Source organism: Mustela erminea, chromosome 14 (genome assembly GCF_009829155.1).
Source record: "Mustela erminea isolate mMusErm1 chromosome 14, mMusErm1.Pri, whole genome shotgun sequence".
In the NCBI taxonomy this organism is placed as follows: Eukaryota; Metazoa; Chordata; class Mammalia; order Carnivora; family Mustelidae; genus Mustela; species Mustela erminea.
The window spans coordinates 83,430,634-83,454,467 of NC_045627.1; the positions used below are offsets into that span (position 1 = coordinate 83,430,634).

The 23,834-nt window shown below is 43.9% G+C and overlaps 2 protein-coding genes across 2 annotated transcripts in view; one reads left to right on the forward strand and one right to left on the reverse strand.

The window, feature by feature from the left end:
- The window catches only part of LOC116573712 (deleted in malignant brain tumors 1 protein-like), an 83,830-nt gene extending 82,224 nt beyond the window's left edge, over positions 1–1,606 (forward strand). Inside the window, exon 57 of the mRNA XM_032313978.1 lies at positions 876–1,606. Within this exon, the coding sequence (XP_032169869.1) occupies positions 876–1,167 (292 nt within the window). The 3' untranslated portion in view covers positions 1,168–1,606. The remainder of the gene's footprint in view (positions 1–875) is intronic.
- Positions 1,607–5,684: 4,078 nt separating this feature from the next.
- On the reverse strand, positions 5,685–23,502 carry CUZD1 (CUB and zona pellucida like domains 1). Its single transcript, XM_032314003.1, has 9 exons — positions 23,384–23,502; positions 20,519–20,669; positions 18,377–18,591; positions 16,862–17,012; positions 16,101–16,318; positions 15,452–15,624; positions 13,998–14,389; positions 7,421–7,689; positions 5,685–6,186 (listed from the first exon to the last, which is right to left on the reverse strand). Exons 1-9 carry the CDS (start codon positions 23,466–23,468, stop codon positions 6,011–6,013), a joined length of 1,830 nt encoding a protein of 609 aa, XP_032169894.1. The 5' UTR covers positions 23,469–23,502; the 3' UTR covers positions 5,685–6,010.
- Between the last annotated feature and the right edge of the window lie 332 nt (positions 23,503–23,834).

Genomic DNA, 23,834 nt, shown 5'->3' on the forward strand with positions numbered 1-23,834 from the left:
TAGGGCTCCACACTGAGCATGAAGCCTGCTTAAGATTCTCTCTCTCTCTCTCCCCCCAGCTCGCACTCTCATTCTCTCTCTCCCTCTCTCAAATAGATAATTTTTTAAAAAATAAAGTGATTAGTGATAGAGTTGGATGAAAATCTGCCATCTTGGTAACTGTTTTCTGCTTGTTGCATTTGTTCGTTGTCTCTACCCCCTCTCTCCTTTTGCTGCCTTCTCTGATTTTAATGGAGCATTTTATATTATTCTATTGTATCTCCTTTCTTGATGTATCATTTATGCTTCTTACTGAACTTTTTCCATAGTTGTGTTAGGGTTGACAAAACACATTTTTTTAAAATATTTTATTTATATATTTGACAGACAGAGGTCACAAGTAGGCAGAGAGGCAGGCGGAGAGAGTGGGGGGAAAGCAGGCTCCCTGCTGAGCAGAGAGCCTGATGTGGGGCTCGATCCCAGGATTCCAGGATCATGACCTGAGCCGAAGGCAGATGCTTATTAGACTGAGCCAACCAGGTACGCTAAGAAACACATTTTTAAATAATCTAAATTTCACTTTCAAATAATACAACCACTACCTGTAATCTCCCCTTTGGGCAAAATAGAATAGAATGGGCCTTCGGGAGGCAACAGCTCTAGTTAGAAGTTAATTACGTTGTTTTTTATTATGTTTATTTTACTGTTAGCTTCTATTTGTGCTCAGGAACAGTGGTTTTTCTACTCATGGTAGTATTTTAAGTTTCTTTATGAAAGAAAGAGTGGGTAGGGGGAAGAACTCTGTTTGGAATTCATTGGTCTGATTATTGGAGTCAGGGTGAGTTCCCATCACACGTCAAATTAATCCTTGTGGCTGGGGGTTTTTCTCCTATCAGGTGCATCAAAGACAATACCTATATCAACCTGCACTCCCAACAGAAGAACACGGCCCAGTTCAAGTTCAATGCCTTCAACTTTCTGAGCAACTATGACGTGGTCTACCTGCAGTGTGAGGTCGCTGTGTGCAAAGTGGGGGACCCCTCCTCCCGCTGCTCCCAGGGCTGTGTAGAACGGAGTAAGAGGGATGCAGGCCGTGTGGTGACCCCAGAAGAACAGACTGAGCATTTCCAAGTGGTGGGGCCACTGGAAATCCACAGAGGGACTCGTCGGAGTAAGACCCTTGTGTGATTTCTTCACTTTTCGCACAAATCTGTTATTAGAAAGAAAAGCCTATTTCCCTGAATAAAGTGATAAGTTTGACAAACCAGAAGCTGCCCATGGAGCCACAGGTAAAAGAAACAGCTAAGGAGGTTCTCTCTGAGTTTCGATGCTACATAAACCTTCCCTGATTGTTAAACTTGTAAGGCAGTCACTCTGTTTGCTGGCTAGAGATGCTGCATCTTCTAATTCTTCCCTACCAAGAACTACACATGTTCTAAAGAACAGAGTTCTCTCTATAGACCAAATTGTCAATTTAAAGATTTTGTTAAATTGACTCCTTAACGTTCAGATGCTAGTAGATGGATCTTTTTTTTTTTTCTGTCCCTTGGGTGGTGTGAGAATTTCTTTTCAGATCTTGCTAAGAGTCTAATTAAAAATAAACTTAAGTGTTGGAAAGTCACTGCTCTTTTTTTTTTTTAAACCCTAATAACTGGTTAGTTGAATTGAATATGTCATTTGCTTGTTTATTCGTTGTCACCTACTCAAAACAAGCTCTTCTTGCCCATTCCAAAGGGAATACACCGTGCCTCGGCTTTATTGGGTTTGGGTGACAGCTTTGACATTGACCACAAATGAGAGTTGGAGACACAATCACATGAACCACTTGTGACTGCTTTTATCAAACACCCAGTCTGTGTCCCAGATCCTCAAGGCTTTATAGGAAACCTGAGGACACAGGAAACCTGAGGAACACAGAAAGAAAGGTTTTCATATCCCACACCCTCATAGAAAAAGCAGGCAGCACCACTTTATCCAAGTTCTCTTTGTATCTTAACAGAAAGAGGTCTGGGCTGTACTCAGTTCCCTCAAAGCTTTCTTTAAAGAAACTGTCTTGGGGCACCTGGATGGCTCAGTTGGTTAAGTACCGACTCGTGATTTTGGCTCAGGTCAATCATCTCAGGGTCATGTAAGTTCCCTGTGCTGGGCATGGAGCCTGCTTAAGATTCTCTCGAAAGATGAAAAGGAAAGAAAGAATAAAGGAGGAAGGAAGGAAAAGAAAGAGGGGAGGAAGAAAGTAAGAAAGGGAGAGTCTGGGACATAGTTTAGTCTTGTTTTTTGCTTGTCAAGAAGTATTCAATAGCAACATTTAAAATGAGTCCTCAAGTCCAAGAAAGTGTTCCCATCTGTGCCATTCAATAGCATGTATGAGATGAGAATACGTATGGTCAAGGTTCCCAGAGGGGAGAGCAGAGTTTGGGGGAGGCTGGGAGCTAGCCCTGAAGTCCTGATGAAAATCTGACATGTGACCCGAGGGTGGGCATTGCCTCTAGAGGGGAACATCTCAGTCTCATGCCAGACGTGCCCTTGATCGGTAGCCATCTTGATAAATAGGATACTGACGGTATTTTGATGGCATTCCCTGCTTCTACCTGGTAGAAGTTGATGAGGTGTAGTTGCTGGTCAGTCTGGTGAAGGCAGCATCTTTAAGTCAAAAGGGAATCACTCGTCCCCAAGCACCTTCATCTTCGGTCACGTGATCTGAGCATCGGGCGTCTATTTCACGTGAGCGCCCCAGATGAATTAAGGGGTTTTCCAAGGGCCTCTGAGCTGCTAGAGCTTCTCCTTTCTGAAGCTTACCTGCCCATTAACTGCATCTATCTCATATGCATTGAGGAAGTGGGAAGCCAACAGCTTCCAAAGTTAGCATCTTATAGCTTTTAACAAATGCCTCTTGGGAAAAGTGTTGAGAATGAAAGGACTGACCTCATAAGAATAAATAAATAAATAAGTGTCCAGTGAGCTCGCGGTGAGCTTCTCCAGGTGTGGTTCAGCAGGCGGGACCCAGGAAGCTGCCCTCTCCAACAGCATTCCAGTGGATTCTAAGAACGCTGTAGTGGGAAGGCCATGGTCACTGCCGAGCAGTCCATGCTTTATGGATCAAAAAGCACTCAACAGGGAGAAACCTGCAACCCAGAAAAAAGCCTCAAGAGAAGCCTGCTCTCTCTAGCCAAGGGCTGGTAAAGGAGCACCCAGGCAAGATTGTGAGCCGTGGGTCAAACTGTGTCCCTGCCTCAGCCCAGCCAACAAAGGTGAAGTGGGGAGCCGAGACTTCCTCCTGCCCCCAGGATCCCTCCCACCTTCCCTCCCCTCTGCAGGTTCTATCATCTCTGTGCAGTAACCCAGGCCTCCCCAACACCCCCATGTCAAGTGGAGACCAGGTGGGGAGGCTGGGCTTCCAACCCCACCAGGCAGGAAGACCACCCCTCTGAGACTTCTCTGGGGTGGTGTCAGAGGGGACCTTGTAGAGAGCCAGGACCTCTACCCCCTACCCAGAGGTAACAAGGCGATGCCACCTTCCTGGGGGGAGGGGCAGCAGAGGCCATGAAGGTAGCCTGGCTTCTGCTCTGCCCTGTAGAAATGAGAAGACCCTCCCATCTTGTCCGCACATGCTGGTATTCCATCGCACGTTTTGCTTTTAGCCTTGCTGAAATGCTCTGTTAAACCTATCTCTTGGGGGCGCCTGGGTGGCTCAGTCTGTTAGCCATCTGCCTACAGCTCAGGTTATGATCTCAGGGTCCTGGCCTCGGGCCCCGCATCAGGCTCCCTGCTCCACATGGAGTCTGCTTGTCCCTCTCCCTCTGCCCTCCTTCATGCTCTCTCTCTCAAATCAATAAATAAAATCTTTTAGGAAAAAAAAAAAAAGCATGTCTCTTGAATACAGCATAGAATCAGAATGGAATGCTGTGGGACATTCAGAAAATCCTGTTCCTCTAGGAAGTGAGCGTGGTGGCCGCTCTGGTGTGACAGCCGTATCTCCCTCCGGTAGAACCATTGTTCAGGCTGCCGGGAGTGTGGGTGGCTGATGGCTCTCAGCCCCCAAGACTCTGTGGGGATTCCCTCAGCTCAAGGCAACTGCCTTGGCCACGTTTGCAGCCTTCAACCAATGGCCGGTGTACAGAGGTGTGTCATGTGGCGGGGGTACCGAGCCCCAGTGTGGGGACGTCTCTGACAGGCCAGCCGAGCCCAGGATGCAGGGCGTTGGCCAGGCTTTTTGCTGTCCCTGCCTCGCCACTCACCAGCTCCCTGCCAGGCCTGCTTCCCTTCCCCTGCCAGGGCTCAAGGCTAGGCCCATGCCCCAGGAACCCTTCGGCACACAAACCTCTCCACCAGAGGTTGTCTCCCAGGACCCAGCCCACGACGGTCAGTACCAGGCAGGTCCGAGGAAGCAAATTCAGAAACAGGACTTGGGGGCTGCCCAGGGGGACTCATCACCAGCAGCAAGTGGTACAGAGGCAGCCCCTGAGCACAGCTCATCTCCTCATTCAACCCTCACGAGCACAACAAGCTGGGGTGGGGGTGGGGCAGCTGCTACCTTCCTCATTTTAAATTGTGGAAATCAAGGCTGAGGGTGACCTGGCCAAGGTAACCCACCAGGTAAGGGGACGAACTAAAACCCAGGCCACCCACTTCAGATCTGAAACCTTTACTTACTTTACTGTCGTTTCTCCTGAAGAAAAACACTTTCTGCTGTGTATGATTTTCTATCTCTGATGCGCTGGTATAGCTCAGTAGATCCACTGCAAAGGGTTTGAGACTCATGATAATACAGTTTTACACTGTCTCCCGAGTCACACTATGTGATGGTCTTCTTGGTATCACACTGCTGTGCCTGGCCGCCCGCACAGCTTCACACAGTTCCTGACAGAAAGACAGCGCTGGGCCCGGGACCACACTGCCTTGACTGAGTCTGACTTGCCTGTTCTCATTACGTTCTCAAATGCTTTTGCGTTAGGTTGGAAAAGAACTTTGTAGTAGCTCCCTTTAGTCATACAGATTAACACAGAGGAGACTAGACCACATGGCCACATGGGGCAAGGGCTTAGAAAATCCATGTGGAAATACTAAAAAGAAAATGGGGAAGATCTGTTTTCATTTGGAGGTGGAAACCCAGCAGGCCCCAAACAACTCGTGCAATAAGAGTAGAGATGCTGTTTTACTCGTGCTGTACTCCCTGGGCATGTGTGGTATCAAATCCAAGCGTCTGGGACTCAAGGAGTGTCCCTGGGTGTTCAGAAATGTGGTTGCCTCTTTGGATGTGTATTAGAACCTGAAAACATGGCAGTGTTGGATGGTGGGGACGAGTTGTACTGTCCTCCTAGGACAAAGAATTCAACATGTGTGGTGTGAGTAAGTTTGTGCACACGGAGGCTTCTATACTGTGGATAGGGAAGTGTCAGCCAGAACGGACTTCTCCTTTTAGGGTTACCTTTGGCTTTGGTGTTTGGTGGTAAATGGGAGAATTGTTTTCATTCATTAACCTAGAAACCACACAGAAGTCTCTCCTTTTATAGTCAGGTTCTTCTTTCCTGTTCTTAGATCATGAAATAGCTTTTTTCTTTCCAGAGCTGTTCTCTGAAATGTGTTTAAGTTGTAAAATGCTGAGGCTCTGAATTAGAGTGAGGCACGTGAATAAACAAGATGTCAGTCTCTCTGTCACAGTTTCAAAAACTGTAACCCTCGCGTACATTTCAAAAGGTAGCATATTTGCATCTAGGTAACAAATACATTTAATGCCGAAGATTTAAGTAAATACAACCTTCTTCTTTTCACCTAATATTGACGGATACTGTTCCGTGCTTGTGAAAAAGGACGTTTCTAATTCATCTGGTATTTTGGTGACTTTCGTTCTTAGCATGGACATAATGTTTGTTCATTTCAACCACGCCTGCAAGGCAGCAAGCTCTGACCACGGTGACAGCAGGAACTGTGTCATTTTTATGCGGCTCTCTCCAATTTATTCATAATATGTAGCCATGGGGCATTTCCTTTGGCATTTGGGAAAAATGGGTCTCACTGAAGGCTGAACTGGTCAGTTAATATTCTGAAGCTTCTCGTATTTATAGACTGTTCTCTGATTCACAAAATGCCTTGCTACGATCACGGCCACCATCACAACATTCAGAGCAAGGACCATGAATGAAAACAGATGCAGACTGTCAAAAGATTGACTCTGAGTTTCTTCTCTGTGTATTTGGTCCTGAAATCCTGTAAGTGGAAACCAGATAAAAATCATTTAAAGAAAAGTATTACTTGGCATTACAAAATTTTTGGGAATGGGTATCTCTCCATAGCCTCCGAGTCTTAGGCATCAATGAAGGACCTTATGATACATAATGCCAAAACAGCCTAAGGAAACTGCTAGCAACTCTTTCAATTAATGTATGTTTCCGTTTCATTTAAAAGACAAGATGTGTTTACATTTGTTTGTTTAAATAGCTACTTTGTTGCCCTGAAATAAGGTGAGAAACTTGTGGAATTTAAGCATCAAAATCAAACAGAAGTGCAGGTCCATCTACTGATGGTCACTATCTCCCAAAGTCCCCAAAATATATTTGATCGATGGAGACACAACTAATTTCTTCTCTTCAAACAGGAAAAGGGTACTCTTCTAATGTGCATGATATTTCTAAAACTTTCATTCACAAATTTTCAACTAATCTAGCCTAATATCCATAGATGCATTGTCTTTTTAGTGACTATATTTATAAAATTACTGGATTTAATTTTTGTTCTCTTTTGTTTTTGTCATAGAAATATTTTGCTACAAACTAGAATCCTACTCCTTCCCAATCCATTCAAATAATAATAAAGACAGAGGTCATAAGATTCTCTTATGCCAGGATCATTTTCATATGAGATAAATTCTCATAAACACTTTTCATGTAACTATGGTCTATCGAAGCCATTCAGCTGTGGCTTGTCCTTGGGCATTCACTGTTCTGGGACCTGGCAGGGCTCATGTTTCCAACCTTTAAAAAGAAGCAGGGCTGTGTTGCAAATATGCTATTTTCTCTGTTTTGGAAAAAAATCTTTTTGTTTTCCCAAAAAGGTGATTTGTGTGAAATGCTGATTCATCTGATTCAACTCATTTAGGAATGAAAATACATTGCTTTTGATTCTGTTATCTGCCATAGTGTGGCTATAATATAGTCACAAAGCTAAAAGAAACTGTTGTTTTTAGAAGTGAGGACATTACATTTATACTGGGAAGCCATGGGAATAATGGTGAATTATCAGTGCATCATATGCTTAAAATGTACATGGCTTTCATTTTATCCACTAACAGAAAGAAAAATTAATCTTGTGTGCTTACCTGATTACGGGCTTTCCTACAAATACTATAAATCTCTAAACTATATCTTCTTAAGAAGGAATATATTTGAGCAGAATTTTATGAACCATGTGGTATTCTTAGTTCATGAAATAGCTTTTTTCTTACCTGGATTTCCACTTGCACTTCGATCCCTTTTCAGACGAATAGGTCCTACGACAGAATCAGCCTTCCATTTGTACGAAGAAATGTCTCTTTTCCTTCTAGAGACACAGCCTTGGTTGCAGCGAGACTGATGGTCACCACTGTCACATATCAAAATCTTACACTGGAGATATACGGAGCCCAGACTTCTCAAGAATTTAAAGGCGTTAAATTGGAATCTTCCATAGTGTCCAGATAATGGATACATCATACAAGTGTCATCTTGAATACATCTAGAACAGGATTTACAGCACATTTAGAAAGTTTCCAGTTCAGTCTTTTTAGTATTGAAAAGAGATGATACAAAGTTTTCTCTGAACTGTCTGATCTGTGGGTCAAAAATTTCTCCAGAAAGACAATGTCTCCCATCCAAGTACAAACCAGGCCTGACCCTGCTTAGCTTCTGAGATCAGACAAGATCAGGTGCATTGTATGTTAAGTGATGAATTGTTCAATTCTACTCCTGAAACTGATATTACACTATATGCTCTAACTAAGAAGAATTTAAATAAAAATTTGGAGAGAAAAAAAATAGTAAAAAAAAGACAGTCAGTGTCTTTAGCTCAGACTGTATTGAGCTAAGGCTATGGACCTGATTCCTGGGTAAAATAAAATTCCCTCCAGCAATAACATTTCTAGTCCACATGAGTTAGGTAGAAAATCAATTCAGATATATTAGAGCTCTTATACCTTACCTTAGACAGTTGCTATGAAGATATCAATATGGTGGATGTAGTTTAAGTCCATCAGCTTATAGAAAAAAAGGGAAAACTTTCCTTTAAAAAAAAACCTTAGGGGAGAGTACCCAGCGAGGAAGAAGGAGCAAGTGTAAAGCAATGTAAGGAAGCTAGCTAACCTTCGTGTAAAAATACTCTTACCTGGACAAAATGACAAGACGGAAAAATTCACCACAAAAAAAAGAACAAGAGGCAGTACCGAAAGCTAGGGACCTAATCAATACAGACATTGGTAATATGTCAGATCTAGAGTTCAGAATGACAATTCTCAAGGTTCTAGCCAGGCTCGAAAAAGGCATGGAAGATATTAGAGAAACCCTCTCAAGAGATATAAAAGCCCTTTCTGGAGAAATAAAAGAACTAAAATCTAACCAAGTTGAAATAAAAAAAGCTATTAATGAGGTGCAATCAAAAATGGAGGCTCTCACTGCTAGGTTAAATGAGGCAGAAGAAAGAATTAGTGATATAGAAGACCAAATGACAGAGAATGAAGAAGCTGAGCAAAAGAGGGACAAACAGCTACTGGACCACGAGGGGAGAATTCGAGAGATAAGTGACACCATAAGACAAAACAACATTAGAATAATTGGGATTCCAGAAGAAGAAGAAAGAGAGAGGGGAGCAGAAGGTATACTGGAGAGAATTATTGGGGAGAATTTCCCCAATATGGCAAAGGGAACGAGCATCAAAATTCAGGAGGTTCAGAGAATGCCCCTCAAAATCAATAAGAATAGGCCCACACCCCGTCATCTAATAGTAAAATTTACAAGTCTCAGTGACAAAGAGAAAATCCTGAAAGCAGCCCGGGAAAAGAAGTCTGTAACATACAATGGTAAAAATATTAGATTGGCAGCTGACTTATCCACAGAGACCTGGCAGGCCAGAAAGAGCTCTCATGATATTTTCAGAGCACTAAACGAGAAAAACATGCAGCCAAGAATACTATATCCAGCTAGGCTATCATTGAAAATAGAAGGAGAGATTAAAAGCTTCCAGGACAAATAAAAACTGAAAGAATTTGCAAACACCATACCAGCTCTACAGGAAATATTGAAAGGGGTCCTCTAAGCAAAGAGAGAGCCTACAAGTGGTAGATCAGAAAGGAACAGAGACCATATACAGTAACAGTCACCTTACAGGCAATACAATGGCACTAAATTCATATCTCTCAATAGTTACCCTGAATGTTAATGGGCTAAATGCCCAAATCAAAAGACACAGGGTATCAGAATGGATAAAAAAACAAAACCCATCTATATGTTGCCTCCAAGAAAATCATTTTAAGCCCGAAGACACCTCCAGATTTAAAGTGAGGGGGTGGAAAAGAATTTACCATGCTAATGGACATCAGAAGAAAGCAGGAGTGGCAATCCTTATATCAGATCAATTAGATTTTAAGCCAAAGACTACAATAAGAGATGAGGAAGGACACTATATCATACTCAAAGGGTCTGTCCAACAAGAAGATCTAACAATTTTAAATATCTATGCCCCCAACGTGGGAGCAGCCAACTATATAAACCAATTAATAACAAAATCAAAGAAACACATCAACAATAATACAATAATAGTAGGGGACTTTAACACTCCCCTCACTGAAATGGACAGATCATCCAAGCAAAAGATCAGCAAGGAAATAAAGGCCTTAAACGACACACTGGACCGGATGGACATCACAGATATATTCAGAACATTTCATCCCAAAGCAACAGAATACACATTCTTCTCTAGTGCACATGGAACATTCTCCAGAATAGATCACATCCTCGATCCTAAATCAGGACTCAACCGGTATCAAAAGATTGGGATCATTCCCTGCATGTTTTCAGACCACAATGCTCTAAAACTAGAACTCAACCACAAGAGGAAGTTTGGAAAGAACCCAAATACATGGAGACTAAACAACATCCTTCTAAAGAATGAATGGGTCAACCAGGAAATTAAAGAAGAATTGAAAAAAATCATGGAAACAAATGATAATGAAAACACAACAGTTCAAAATCTGTGGGACACAACAAAGGCAGTCCTGAGAGGAAAATATATAGCGGTACAAGCCTTTCTCAAGAAACAAGAAAGGTCTCAGGTACACAACCTAACCCTACACCTAAAGGAGCTGGAGAAAGAACAAGAAAGAAACCCTAAGCCCAGCAGGAGAAGAGAAATCATAAAGATCAGAGCAGAAATCAATGAAATAGAAACCAAAAAAACAATAGAACAAATCAACGAAACTAGGAGCTGGTTCTTTGAAAGAATTAATAAAATTGATAAACCCCTGGCCCGACTTATCAAAAAGAAAAGGGAAAGGACCCAAATAAATAAAATCATGAATGAAAGAGGAGAGATCACAACTAACACCAAAGAAATACAAACTATTATAAGAACATACTATGAGCAACTCTACGCCAACAAATTTGACAATCTGGAAGAAATGGATGCATTCCTAGAAACATATAAACTACCACAACTGAACCAGGAAGAAATAGAAAGCCTGAACAGACCCATAACCAGTAAGGAGATTGAAACAGTCATTAAAAATCTCCAAACAAACAAAAGCCCAGGGCCAGACGGCTTCCTGGGGGAATTCTACCAAACATTTAAAGAAGAACTAATTCCTATTCTCCTGAAACTGTTCCAAAAAATAGAAATGGAAGGAAAACTTCCAAACTCATTTTATGAGGCCAGCATCACCTTGATCCCAAAACCTGACAAGGATCCCATCAAAAAAGAGAGCTATAGACCAATATCCTGCAAAAATTCTCACCAAAATACTAGCCAATAGGATTCAACAGTACATTAAAAGGATTATTCACCACGACCAAGTGGGATTTATTCCAGGGCTGCAAGGTTGGTTCAACATCCGCAAATCAGTCAATGTGATACAACACATCAATAAAAGAAAGAACAAGAACCATATGATACTCTCAATAGATGCTGAAAAAACATTTGACAAAGTACAGCATCCCTTCCTGATCAAAACTCTTCAAAGTGTAGGGATAGAGGGCACATACCTCAATATCATCAAAGCCATCTATGAAAAACCCACCGCAAATATCATTCTCAATGGAGAAGAACTGAAAGCTTTTCCGCTAAGGTCAGGAACACGGCAAGGATGTCCATTATCACCACTGCTATTCAACATAGTACTAGAGGTCCTAGCCTCAGCAATCAGACAACAAAAGGAAATTAAAGGCATCCAAATCGGCAAAGAAGTCAAATTATCACTCTTCGCAGATGATATGATACTATATGTGGAAAACCCGAAAGACTCCACTCCAAAACTGCTAGAACTTGTACAGGAATTCAGTAGAGTGTCAGGATATAAAATCAATGCACAGAAATCAGTTGCATTTCTCTACACCAACAACAAGACAGAAGAAAGAGAAATTAAGGAGTCAATCCCATTTACAATTGCACCCCAAACCATAAGATACCTAGGAATAAACCTAACCAAAGAGGTTAAGAATCTATACTCAGAAAACTACAAAGTACTCATGAAAGAAATTGAGGAAGACACAAAGAAATGGAAAAATGTTCCATGCTCCTGGATTGGAAGAATAAATATTGTGAAAATGTCTACGCTACCTAAAGCAATCTACACATTTAATGCAATTCCTATCAAAGTACCATCCATCTTTTTCAATGAAATGCAACAAATAATTCTAAAATTTATATGGAACCAGAAAAGACCTCGAATAGCCAAAGGGATATTGAAAAAGAAAGCCAAAGTTGGTGGCATCACAATTCCGGACTTCAAGCTCTATTACAAAGCTGTCATCATCAAGACAGCATGGTATTGGCACAAAAACGGACACATAGATCAATGGAACAGAATAGAGAACCCAGAAATAGACCCTCAACTCTATGGTCAACTAATCTTCGACAAAGCAGGAAAGAATGTCCAATGGAAAAAAGACAGCCTCTTCAATAAATGGTGTTGGGAAAATTGGACAGCCACATGCAGAAAAATGAAATTGGACCATTTCCTTACACCACACACGAAAATAGACTCAAAATGGATGAAGGACCTCAATGTGCGAAAAGAATCCATCAAAATCCTTGAGAAGAACACAGGCAGCAACCTCTTCGACCTCAGCCGCAGCAACATCTTCCTAGGAACATCGCCAAAGGCAAGGGAAGCAAGGGCAAAAATGAACTATTGGGATTTCATCAAGATCAAAAGCTTTTGCACAGCAAAGGAAACAGTTAACAAAATCAAAAGACAACTGACAGAAGGGGAGAAGATATTTGCAAACGACATATCAGATAAAGGACTAGTGTCCAAAATCTATAAAGAACTTAGCAAACTCAACACCCAAAGAACAAATAATCCAATCAAGAAATGGGCAGAGGACATGAACAGACATTTCTGCAAAGAAGACCTCCAGATGGCCAACAGACACATGAAAAAGTGCTCCATATCACTCGGCATCAGGGAAATACAAATCAAAACCACAATGAGATATCACCTCACACCAGTCAGAATGGCTAAAATCAACAAGTCAGGAAATGACAGATGCTGGCGAGGATGCGGAGAAAGGGGAACGCTCCTCCACTGTTGGTGGGAATGCAAGCTGGTGCAGCCACTCTGGAAAACAGCATGGAGGTTCCTCAAAATGTTGAAAATAGAACTGCCCTTTGACCCAGCAATTGCACTACTGGGTATTTACCCTAAAGATACAAACGTAGTGATCCAAAGGGGCACGTGCACCCGAATGTTTATAGCAGCAGTGTCCACAATAGCCAAACTATGGAAAGAACCTAGATGTCCATTCAACAGATGAATGGATCAAGAAGATGTGGTATACATACACAATGGAATACTATGCAGCCATCAAAAGAAATGAAATCTTGCCATTTGCGACAACATGGATGGAACTAGAGCGTATCATGCTTAGCGAAATAAGTCAAGCAGAGAAAGACAACTATCATATGATCTCCCTGATATGAGGAAGTGGTGATGCAACATGGGGGCTTAAGTGGGTAGAAGAAGAATCAATGAAACAAGGTGGAATTGGGAGGGAGACAAACCATAAGTGACTCTTAATCTCACAAAGCAAACTGAGGGTTGCTGGGGGTAGGGGAGTTGGGAGAAGGGGGGTGGGGTTATGGACATTGGGGAGGGTATGTGCTTTGGTGAGTGCTGTGAAGCGTGTAAACCTGGTGATTCACATACCTGTACCCCTGGGGATAAAAATATATGTTTATAAAAAATAAAAAAAATAAAAAAATATCCCAGGGGGGAAAAAAATAAACCTTAAAAAACAATTTTTTTTTTTTTAAGTATGCTCCACGCCCGATGTGGGGCTTAAACTCATAACCTTGAGATTAAGAGTCATAAGCTCTACCGATTGCAACAGCCAGCACCCCTTCACTATTTTGTTTTATTTTTAAGTAAGGAATGCCACAGATACTTTATAAATTTCATTACACTTCTGTTCTGAAGTTGGAACAAGTGAAATACTTTTCTGAGATTTTGTTGAAAATAACCAAAATGTGGAGAAAAAAAGTAAAAATGAAAACATAAATCCTCCTTGACAAAAAATAAATTTGTTTCTACCAGCAAATATTTTGGAAATAGACTAAAAATTCTAGGGGATATGGGCTGTGGTTGTAGAAATGCTCTAACTTAAGTTATCTGTAATTAGTGCACAGTAACTATATTTCATAAAATGATTACACTTACTAAATTCCATGGTAGCAGTACTAGAAAAAAATTGATGAATCGTGGATCCATGCACAAACAACACTACCTCATTCAAATCACTGTTAATCCTCGGAAAAGCATGTTACCCAGCAGTACGTACCCACTCCTGATCAGGTCATAGGTTGGAGATGCAAAGTCAGGCGTGGGAGCGGCAATGCAGGTATCCAGAAATACCACCAAATTTGGATCGGAGGTGCGCAGACTGACTTGCACAAAAAGAGTTTCGTTCAAATCCACGTAATATGGTGACTCCAGTATAGGCTTTTCAAATGAATTGGATTCAAAAAGAACCATGCTTGTGTTGTATTTGCCCAGGGCGCTTTGATTTTGTATTACGTCATCTTCCGTTACATACATCATCTCCACGGTAGAATTCGATTCCATTTCACACTTGAGAATGATCTGGAGATGCTTCTGGCGGGTGATCACTTCCGACGTGGGGGATGGGATGAGAGTGATCATGTTGGTGTAAGTGACCGAGTGATCCTCCACCTGCAGTGACATGGAATTCAAATGCTGTACAGCAAGTCGGGTAATCGTTTAGAGCCCAGATACGAAAAATATCTGCAGACAAAGACACAATTTCCTTAAATCACAAGATAGCAGCTTTTCTACCAGTGTACTCTAAGGCTCCAAAGTGCTTTATTTAAGAAACACTCTGGGTAGGTAGAAAAGGTGTGAGATGAGAGATAGAGCTTGGCTTGGAAAGACCTGAAGACAGAATTAGAACTTTTTTCAGTTATGTTAAAAGCAATTCTGAACACCAACTTCCACCCCTAGAAAGACTTGAGACCCTGTAATGCAAGGGCTTCTTCCATAAGTAGCTTTGTATTAGGGTGGCTTCCTGGGCGGTTTCCCAAGTGTGTGCAGACAGAAGTCTTGCAGTAGGTTCCCCCAGGATGCCTTCCCTCCGGGTGTACAGAGGATGGCCCAGGTGTTCATTTGGAGCATAAAATGATGATTTACTTCTATTCTTATCCATTCTCTGGAGTAGCTGCCATTCTTCTTGACAAGATTGTTGTCTAATGACATGAGTGGCATGTTTAGGGTATACAGCCTAAAGGGACTTACAGGTTGCAAATGTTTGAGATCTTAAAGTTCTAGAAAATGGAAAACAAATCACAAACTTATGCTCTACATCTCTCAAACAAGGCTCATGTTTTTACCTTCTACCTTTACAGGGGAAAGAAGGAGATCATAACAATCCAGCTAGATCTTTGCTAAATGCGAGCTCTAATCAGCTTCTACACAAGTACTGCTGCTGGGCTGCGACACCCGTGGCATCTAGGTATCCAGACGCCCTTCCATGATTTCCCCGAGTTCTTCTTCTTCCAGGAAAGAGAACCACCTCTAGTTACCCTGAGAATAAATGTGGCGACTTGGCAGTCGTGTTTAAATGAGTGAGTGCACGTAAATGTTCCCACAGGTTCGCCATGGATTGAGCCCTGAAGTTTTAGGACATGTTCTTTAGGGCCACCAGAAAGCCCTGCATTGCCAGCATCACCCAACACACTGCTGGTATTTGACAAAACCCAGCTCAATGCCACACTTTACCTTTTTGATCGTACCACATCCATCAAGAGGAAAAGAAAATTCCACCACATTTGAGATTTTTGGTCTGCAAGTTGGGTCATTCAGGTGTAAGTTATTCTCTCTGTATTTAAATGACGCCAGGTAGGATTTACTTATGATTGCTCTCATCTTGTCAGAGGAGCAAGTTAAAGATGCTGTTAATAAAAAAAAAAAAAAAAAAAAGGATGATTATGTTTATAGCAGCTAGAACTTTGGCTCTTGAAAAGCTGTATATACAGAAGACAATATAAAAACTCAAAACCCTTTTTGCTTTAAACCATAATCGGAAGCCTGAGCCAGCAGAGCAGTTCGTCCGCCTTCTACAAGGTTCACTGTGACCTTGTCTGCAACTTGATTCTGTAAATCTATTATTTTTGGTTGTGCCTTTAGGCAAGGCATTGCAGAAAACAGCCCATATTTTTTACAGAAATCTTTTCTAAGTTAATAAAACCATTCATTTCCTCTCATACTAAGCACCGTACTTCTCAAGGTTCAGATCATGAGTATATATTTCAAAGGATCTATGACAGGCTTGCAAATAGGGATAGCCACAGGTAGGCTAAGAATTAAGGAGCAGTTTCTATGGACACAATCTTCAAAGAGCTCCAAATAGCTAAGGAATGTGACTTACTAGTGTTGATATTTTCTGCATAAATGGAAGTGTAGGAAGCAGAGAAGCCCCGGTAGGAGTTGGCGTAATCTGTTGATAGCACCACGGTCAACGAGTCTGATGAGGATTCAAAGGTGGGCCTTACGCGCCCACACACTTGTCCAATTAGGCCAGAGGTGGTGGAGGGACCGTCATAGACAGCAATGAAATCAAATCTGCAGTGTTCATCCACTTCTAAGCTAGAGAAATAGGACCTCTGGTGAAAAAGCTTTCCAAACCAATTCAATTCTCAGCATCAGAGTCAAGTGATTAAAGAGTTTTCCTTGTGATGGTAGCTCAGGTTTAGGAAAAACCTAGGGCTTTGCCAGTCCCTGATGTGCCTTCAGAATCTTCAGGAAAATAGACAAATAGGGTGCCTGGGTGGCTCAGTTGGTTAAGCAACTGGCCTTCAGCTCAGGTCATGATCCTGGAGTCCCGGGATCGAGTCCCATGTGGAGCTCCCTGCTTGGCAAGGAGCCTGCTTCTCCCTCTAATCCTCCCACTTCTCATGCTCTCTCTCTCTCCCTCTCTCTCATTCTCTCTCTCTCAAATAAATAAAATCTTTTTTAAAAAAATAGACAACCTAGTTCACTGTGGTAGTACTGGTGTTTTCTCTACACACCGATGCTAGGAGAAGTGCCCATCTATGAAGGGCTCACACAATTTCTCTCCTCCAGGGTCCCCCTTTGCCAGGTGGGCTCTCTGCATTTCGCCAACAGCAGAAATGGACCCACAGTACTTACAAAATGTCTCTGAAGTTTAGTTTTATCTTGTAACCTTTCTCCACTCGTATGTGCCACACGCAGTAGGCCAGCTGAGGATGCGAGTTCGGGTAATTGGGGCTGGTAAAAGAGCCTTCCAAGGAGTCCAAGTAACCACCACAGTCTGGAACAGCTGACAGGGATGTGAGGGTGACCGAGAATGTAAATCAAGAGAGACTTCATTTAGTTTCCCCGCCGCGCACTGAGCTGAATGAGCCATCCCCTGCCCCCCAAATGTCGCTCCATTATCCTCTTTCCAATCGGGACATTTTCATCCTTCTTTATCCCTGGATTTTCTAACCACTGCCCCGGGGCGACGGGACACTGTAAGATCTGTCCCAGCTTTAGAGATCCTCCATGGCATGGACTAAGCCACAGAAAATGACATCACGCTCTCAGGACTGTCACTGGAGGCTCTTCCTCACTCGGCCCCAGCCCTGCCTTCCAGCCTCATCCACACCCCACGTGACCCGCTACGCCAGCCTGCCCTTTCTTCCCGCAGCCCCTCGGACTGTCGGTTTCAGCAGACAGGAGTCCTCCTCCCGGGCTTCTCACCTCTCCCTACCCTCCACTCTCTTTCCAAGTCAGCTCAGATGTAGCCGACACGAACCCACGTTTGGTCCCTCTCTCCCCCGGTCGGGAAGCAAGCAGCTGGACAAGAGAAAGGCCACACCGAAGGCTCTCTTTCGGGGGACGTAAAACAGTGGAGGTCAGCTAAAGCACAGGAGGCACGTCAGGTAGTGGCCAGAGGTAAGGCCTGAAAAGGGGGCCTGGGTCTGGCTCTGGAAAACCGTGACCGCTCCACTCCCGAGACTGGCGTGGTTTAAGAGGAGAGTGACGCGATCGGCTCCAGGCCTCAGGCGGCAAACCAGAGCGGAGCTTTGCTCACGAATCCACTTGCAGAATTTCTTAGCATTCTGCTTTGCGTTGTAGTGGAATCTGGGTGCTGGGAATGCAGAGCCACGGTAACATCTGATTGCCTGACGAGTTAGGTCAGCATTTCTCATCGCCTGCTTCCTAATCTTTGTCAGAGGTTTGTGGGGACCTTGTCAAAGGTGGAGGTTCTCGAGCCCCAATGCAGATCTTCTGAACCAGACCAGAGAGGGAGGCGTGGTCCCTGAATGGGGGTTTCAAGGGATCTCGGGGATATTCTGAAACAGGCCATACTTGGAGAGTCTGCTTTGGGCTGTCCCACAGTGCGCCCCGGTGTGCCGCCCTCTGATCAGCCCCTTCCATCTGCCTCACCGGGAGCTAGTTAGAAAGGCAAAGTCATGGGCTCCATCCCAGAACCAGTGAAGCAGAGTCGCTGGGGTGGGAGGGGGAGCAGGGATCTGATTGCACAAGCTCTCCGGGTGATTCTCACGCACGGGAGTTAGAAAACCTCTGCTCTCACAAACGGAGAACTCAGACTCGAGGTTATGACCACCCACGCAGGAGCATGTGTAATTTCTATACTCGTAGGTGGTCGGTGCATAGGTTGCATAAGTGAAAACTCACAGCTGCCAAAAGAGAAGAAGTAGTAGAAGATGAAGACGCTTCTTTGAATTCTTACAGAGTCAGTGAGGATTTGAATCGTTAATGTATCGGATGATGATTCAAAAACAGGAATGTAGTCATGTTTACTGCAGACTCGCCCCAGCAGAGAGCCCTTGGTAGAGTTTCCATCAAAAACTTTAATGTTTTCACTTTCACATCTTCCATCAGGATCAAGCCTGCGAACAGAACATGCCATGGTTGGAGATGAGCCAGCAGCAGGCAGGGGGGTCAGGGTGTCAGCTGCTCGCAGCGGCACCCCAGATGCCAACACCTGTCTGCATGGCGTGTCTGTTTCATATCAAACTCCCAAGACCAACCACCCCCCACCTCCCTCAGCATCAAACCACACCCCATCAATCTAGAAATGCCTCAGGGGACTGAACTGCTTTGCCAACGATTCTGTAAAGTCAGGGGTTGGGGGAAGGTGGGTCTGGAACCCAAGACCCTCGCCTTCCACGCCCGTCTCCTGTTCCTCGTGCCCGTGTGGGAATTGTGGGGTGGGAGCTTCTTACTTAGAATTCATCCCCCTTGACGTTGGACATCCAAGGCTGTTGAAAGCGGGAACAACTCTTCCTCCCCGGCCCCCTCTCAAGGTAAAGCGGATTTAGCCTCTTCCCAGCCCCTTCCTTGCCTCACAGCCCCACGTCCTCATTCGTAAGGACAGTCCCATGCGTCGGGCGCGGCAGGGCAGGATGACTGTTTTCTGCCCGTTCTGACAGGGTCTGTCCAAACGCCCTCAGATCCCGACGGAGGGCCACGGCGCCCTAGAGGGAAACACGAGGGCGGACCCCCCAGTTCTCCCTCCAACCGAGCCCCTCACTTGCCGTGGAACCTTGCACAAGCGATTCACTATCTCTTCTCCTCAGTCTCTTCTGTAAATGGGGAGTCACAGCCTTCGTCTGGTGTGGGGGTTCCCGTGTTCTCAACGGAAGCGCCCGGCGCAGGCCCGGCACGCCGGCAGCGGCTAAGTGTGAACAGCTCACCTCCACTCCCTCCCTCTGCCGCGCCGCCATGCCCTCCCTCTCCACACACCGAGAGTAATGCAGAGGATTCTCCGTAGCCCGAGAAGTCCAGGGAGCGTGGGAGTCCCCCTTCCCCTCTGTTTCCGTGAGGGCCACAGAGACCCGCTCCCCAGCCTGGGCATAGGGGCAGGCACCCCCCAGCGTGGCGCCTTGACCAGCGGGGGCGGCAGGAAGCGCCCCTGGGCTCGTGACCTCTGCACTCCCATTCTCGGGCCCCAGTCGCCCCCACCTGGACCAGAATCTGGGCCCAGGGCCCAGCAACTGCACTTTCGCAAACCCCCCCTCCCCCCATCGAGTTGCCCTGAGACTCCCCAGCTTTAGCACCACGGGGATTGGGTAAGACTTTGAGCCCTGGAGCCAGGTGGCTTGGCTTCCTGTCCTCTCCCGCCTGTAGTCATCTGTGACTTTGGGCACATGAGGTGACTTCTCTGGGATTTCTTACGCACCCAGTGGGGATTAGATTGCATCCACCCCAAGAGCTGTTGAGAGGCTTAACTCAGAAAGTTCTCCCCAAGCCCGGAGGGAGGCTCCTAGAGCAGGGCCCTGTGCTCAGCTTGGCCTCACGCTGCCGTGACCTGGGCACTTAGAGAAGACGGTCGTGAGTAGGTATTGATTTCAAAATGAAAAGTTAAAGAAAAAACACCCGATGGCCTGGTTCCCACCCCCGGGGATTCTGATCTAATTCTCTGGTGTTCAGCCTGGACATCTGGGTTTGGGGAAGTTCCCTGCTGATTAGAATGCGTAGCAAAGTCTGGAACTACAAGTTTAGTGTTTCAGGGCCTGGAATCTGGAACCAGACTAGCTGGGTACTAATGCCAGTCATTCTACTCACTGTGCGACCTGAGACAAGTTCTCCAACCTCCCAGTGCCTGTGATAACCACACCAACCTCCAGGACCTCTGTGACCAAAGCCAGGGGCCCAGTCATGGGTCAGTACTATCAACCACTCTCTTCGTCTTCGTCGTCGTCTTCGTCATGGGAGTTACCATTATCTCTAGGACCAACTGATTTTTTCTGACACACACTCCCTAGTGTGGCCAGAGTTCAACCATCCTCACTGGAAAATAAAGACTCTACTTACTGGAAATAGGAAAAGATGATTCTGATGCTCTTGTTTTCTGGTCTTTCTAGTGTCCAGGTGCAGTCCTCATTGGGATTGAGTTGCAGGATTAGGGCCCGGTGGACATCTGACTGGCTGGAACCTCCCAAGCTAGCCTGGCAGCTTGATTTGCCTGGGAGAGACCACGGTTCACAATGAATAAACTCAAGCTGCCCCTGGCCTTCTCCTTCAGCAATTAGGACTCTACCCCTCATAGGTAATATTCATACAAGCATGCACGTAATTGTGATGGTATTTAGTTCGTTCCAAAGTAAGCCACCATCCAATGATTTCCCCGTCTTAGAGCTCTTAGGGAGAAAAAATGTATAATTTCTCTATATGTGGATCATAAAAAATAAAGACTATAGGGGTGCCTGGGTGGCTCAGTCAGTTAAAAGTCTGTCTTCCGCTCAGGTCATGATCCCAGGGTCTTGAAATTGAGTCCCACACCGGACTCCCTGCTCAGTGGGGAGGCTGCTTCTCGCTCTCCATCTGCCTGCCACTCCCCCTACTTGTGTGCTCTCTTTCTCTGTGTCAGATGAAAAAACAGAATCTTTTTTTAAAAAATTAATTAAATAAATACTATATTAGGGCTTAAGGAAAGATGGTTTTACCAAGAAGCTATATCTATAATATATAAATAACTCTTATAACTCAATGATTAAAAGACAACCCAATAAAAAATAGAGAAACAACAAAAATAGATATTTCTCTAAAGAACACATAAAGGCCAATAAACACATGAAGAAATACTCAACATCATTAGTCATCGGGGAAATGCAATTCGAAACCACAGTGAGATACGACTTCACACCATTAAAGATGCAAAACAAAACTAGAGTGAAAAACACAGAGTAAAGGAGTCTTGACAAGGATGCGGAGAGATTGGAACCCTCCTGCAAAGCTCGTGGGAAGGTAAAATGGGACAGCTGCTGGGAAAATGGTCTGACAATTCCTCAAAAGATGAAACAGGGAATTCCCATAACCCAGCCGTTCTACTTCTAGTTTCTTCTAGGCATATCTCCAAAGGAATGAAAACATATGTTCACACAAAGAAGTGTACACTAATGTTTATTTATAGCAGCACTAGCCAAAATACCAAATAAGTGGAAACAACCCAAATGGGCATCAACTGACGAATACGTAAAACAGGGTCTATCTGTGTAATGCAGGATTATTCAGCAATGACAAGGGATGAGGTACAAATGTATGGTACAGCGCGGATGCATCTTGTAAATATGACACTGAGCATAAGACCGCAGATTATAGGATTTCTATGCATACGAAAAGTCCTGATTAGGGAAATCTGTAGAGACAGAAAATAGATTAGTGGTTGCATTGGGCTGAGAGTATTGGGAAATATGGGGAGTACCTGCCAATGGGTACAGAGTTTCTTTTTGGGATGATGAAAATGTTCTCAAATTAAAGAACGGTGACAGTTGCACAATTCTGTGTGTATACTAAAAACCAGTAAATTTTACATTTTAGAAGAGTGCATTTATATATAATATAATTCATCATAATTCATATTATATGAATTATATCCTAATAAAGCTGTTACTAAAAGAAAAAGGAGGAGGAGGAAGAGGGGCAGGAGCAGCAGTGGCGGCTATAATGGAACATGAACAAGAAAATTAAATACATCATAATGAAACCCAACAAACAGTTAAAAACTCCACTTAGAAACAAAAAGCTTTTCATTTCCCTTTTCATCAGCAAGTGAAGGGGGATGTCCTTATAACAATAGTCTCTTATTTATTTTCCCCTAACAATTACTATTATGTTTATTAGTAAAAAATATAAGCAAAGACAATTAAAGATAAAAGCATAGGGTCCCTGGGTAGCTCAGTCATTAAGCATCTGCCTTTGGCTCAAGTCGTGATCCCAGAGTCCTGCGATGGAGGCCCACATCAGACTCCCTGCTCGGCAGGAAGCCTCTTCTCCCTCTCCCACCACCCACCCCCCGCCCTGCCGCTTGTGTTCCCTCTCTCTCTGTGTGTCTCTGTCAAATAAATAAATAAATAAATCTTTTTTTTAAAAAAAAGATAAAAGTATAATCCCACCCACTGAGAAAAAATAAATCACCATTAAAACTTTGTTGTAGGGGTGCCTGGGTGGCTCAGTGGGTTAAAGCCTCTGCCTTCGGCTCAGGTCATGATCCCAGGGTCCTGGGATCGAGCCCCGCATCGGGCTGTCCGCTCCGCAGAGAGCCTGCTTCCTCCTCTCTCTCTCTCTGCCTACTTCTGATCTCTGTCTGTCAAATAAATAAATAAAATCTTTAAAAAACAAAACAAAACAAACAAAAAAAAACCTTGTTGTAGAAACTTCCAGAACCTTTTCTTTTCTCGTCTACTTCTAGATTTTTAAAGATGCTCCAATGTATATATTTTAAACATAAACACCATCATAGTGTACAAACGTCAGGTAGTTGTCTTCTCTCTTAAGGTGGATCCTGGGCACCTTTCTTACGATTTCTAAGAAATCGCCAAAGTTATACCTTTGTTTGCCTTTACAACTTACAGAATAAATGAAGGAAATTTATACTGCTTTTTACATTAGGTAAATGCAGTGTGTTTGTGTGCACTTTTATAATTATTTCCAAAATATTTAATTCACAGGAGTGAAATTACTAGGTAAAATTCTTTACCCTTTTATATTTTTATGTATATTGTCATATAGGCCTGAAAAGCCTTAGTACTAATTCAAAATCCTATCAAGAACATACAAATAAATGTTCCCTGTATTAAGGCCATTAGCAGATATTAAAACTTGAAAAACTTTCAGCAGAGGCCTCTGGAAAGGAGGTCTCCTTATTTTGATAGGAAACAACAGGTTTAATTTTCTTACCTTCAGATTTGGTCCAATTCAACTCCGCCCAACATGGCACAATTAAGAGGGCCAAGAGGAGGAGCCTTCTTCTCACGGCCTCCATCGTAGTCAGGGGAAGAACAGCCTGAAGGGTGGGCAGGCTTTTATACCTTCCAGTGCTCTATATCTGGTTTCAGGGCTTTCTGGAGACTTCAGGGCGTGTGTCCCTTTGACCACGTGAGGGCCAGATTGGTGTGAGAACGGGGCAGCTGTGTGATTGATTTCTTATCTGCAACCCCTAACACTGAGTGTTTGCTCTCCCCGATTCACTCCTGGAATGATGACAGAAAATTCCCCAAGTAAAGCTCTTCAGAGGGGATCTCCAACACATGGCACCCAGTAAGCACCAAGTAATTCCTCCTAGCACCGACCTGGAAACAAACCTTGGCCCTCCTGCTTGTGCAGGTCACGGAGTGGGTAGCACTACTGA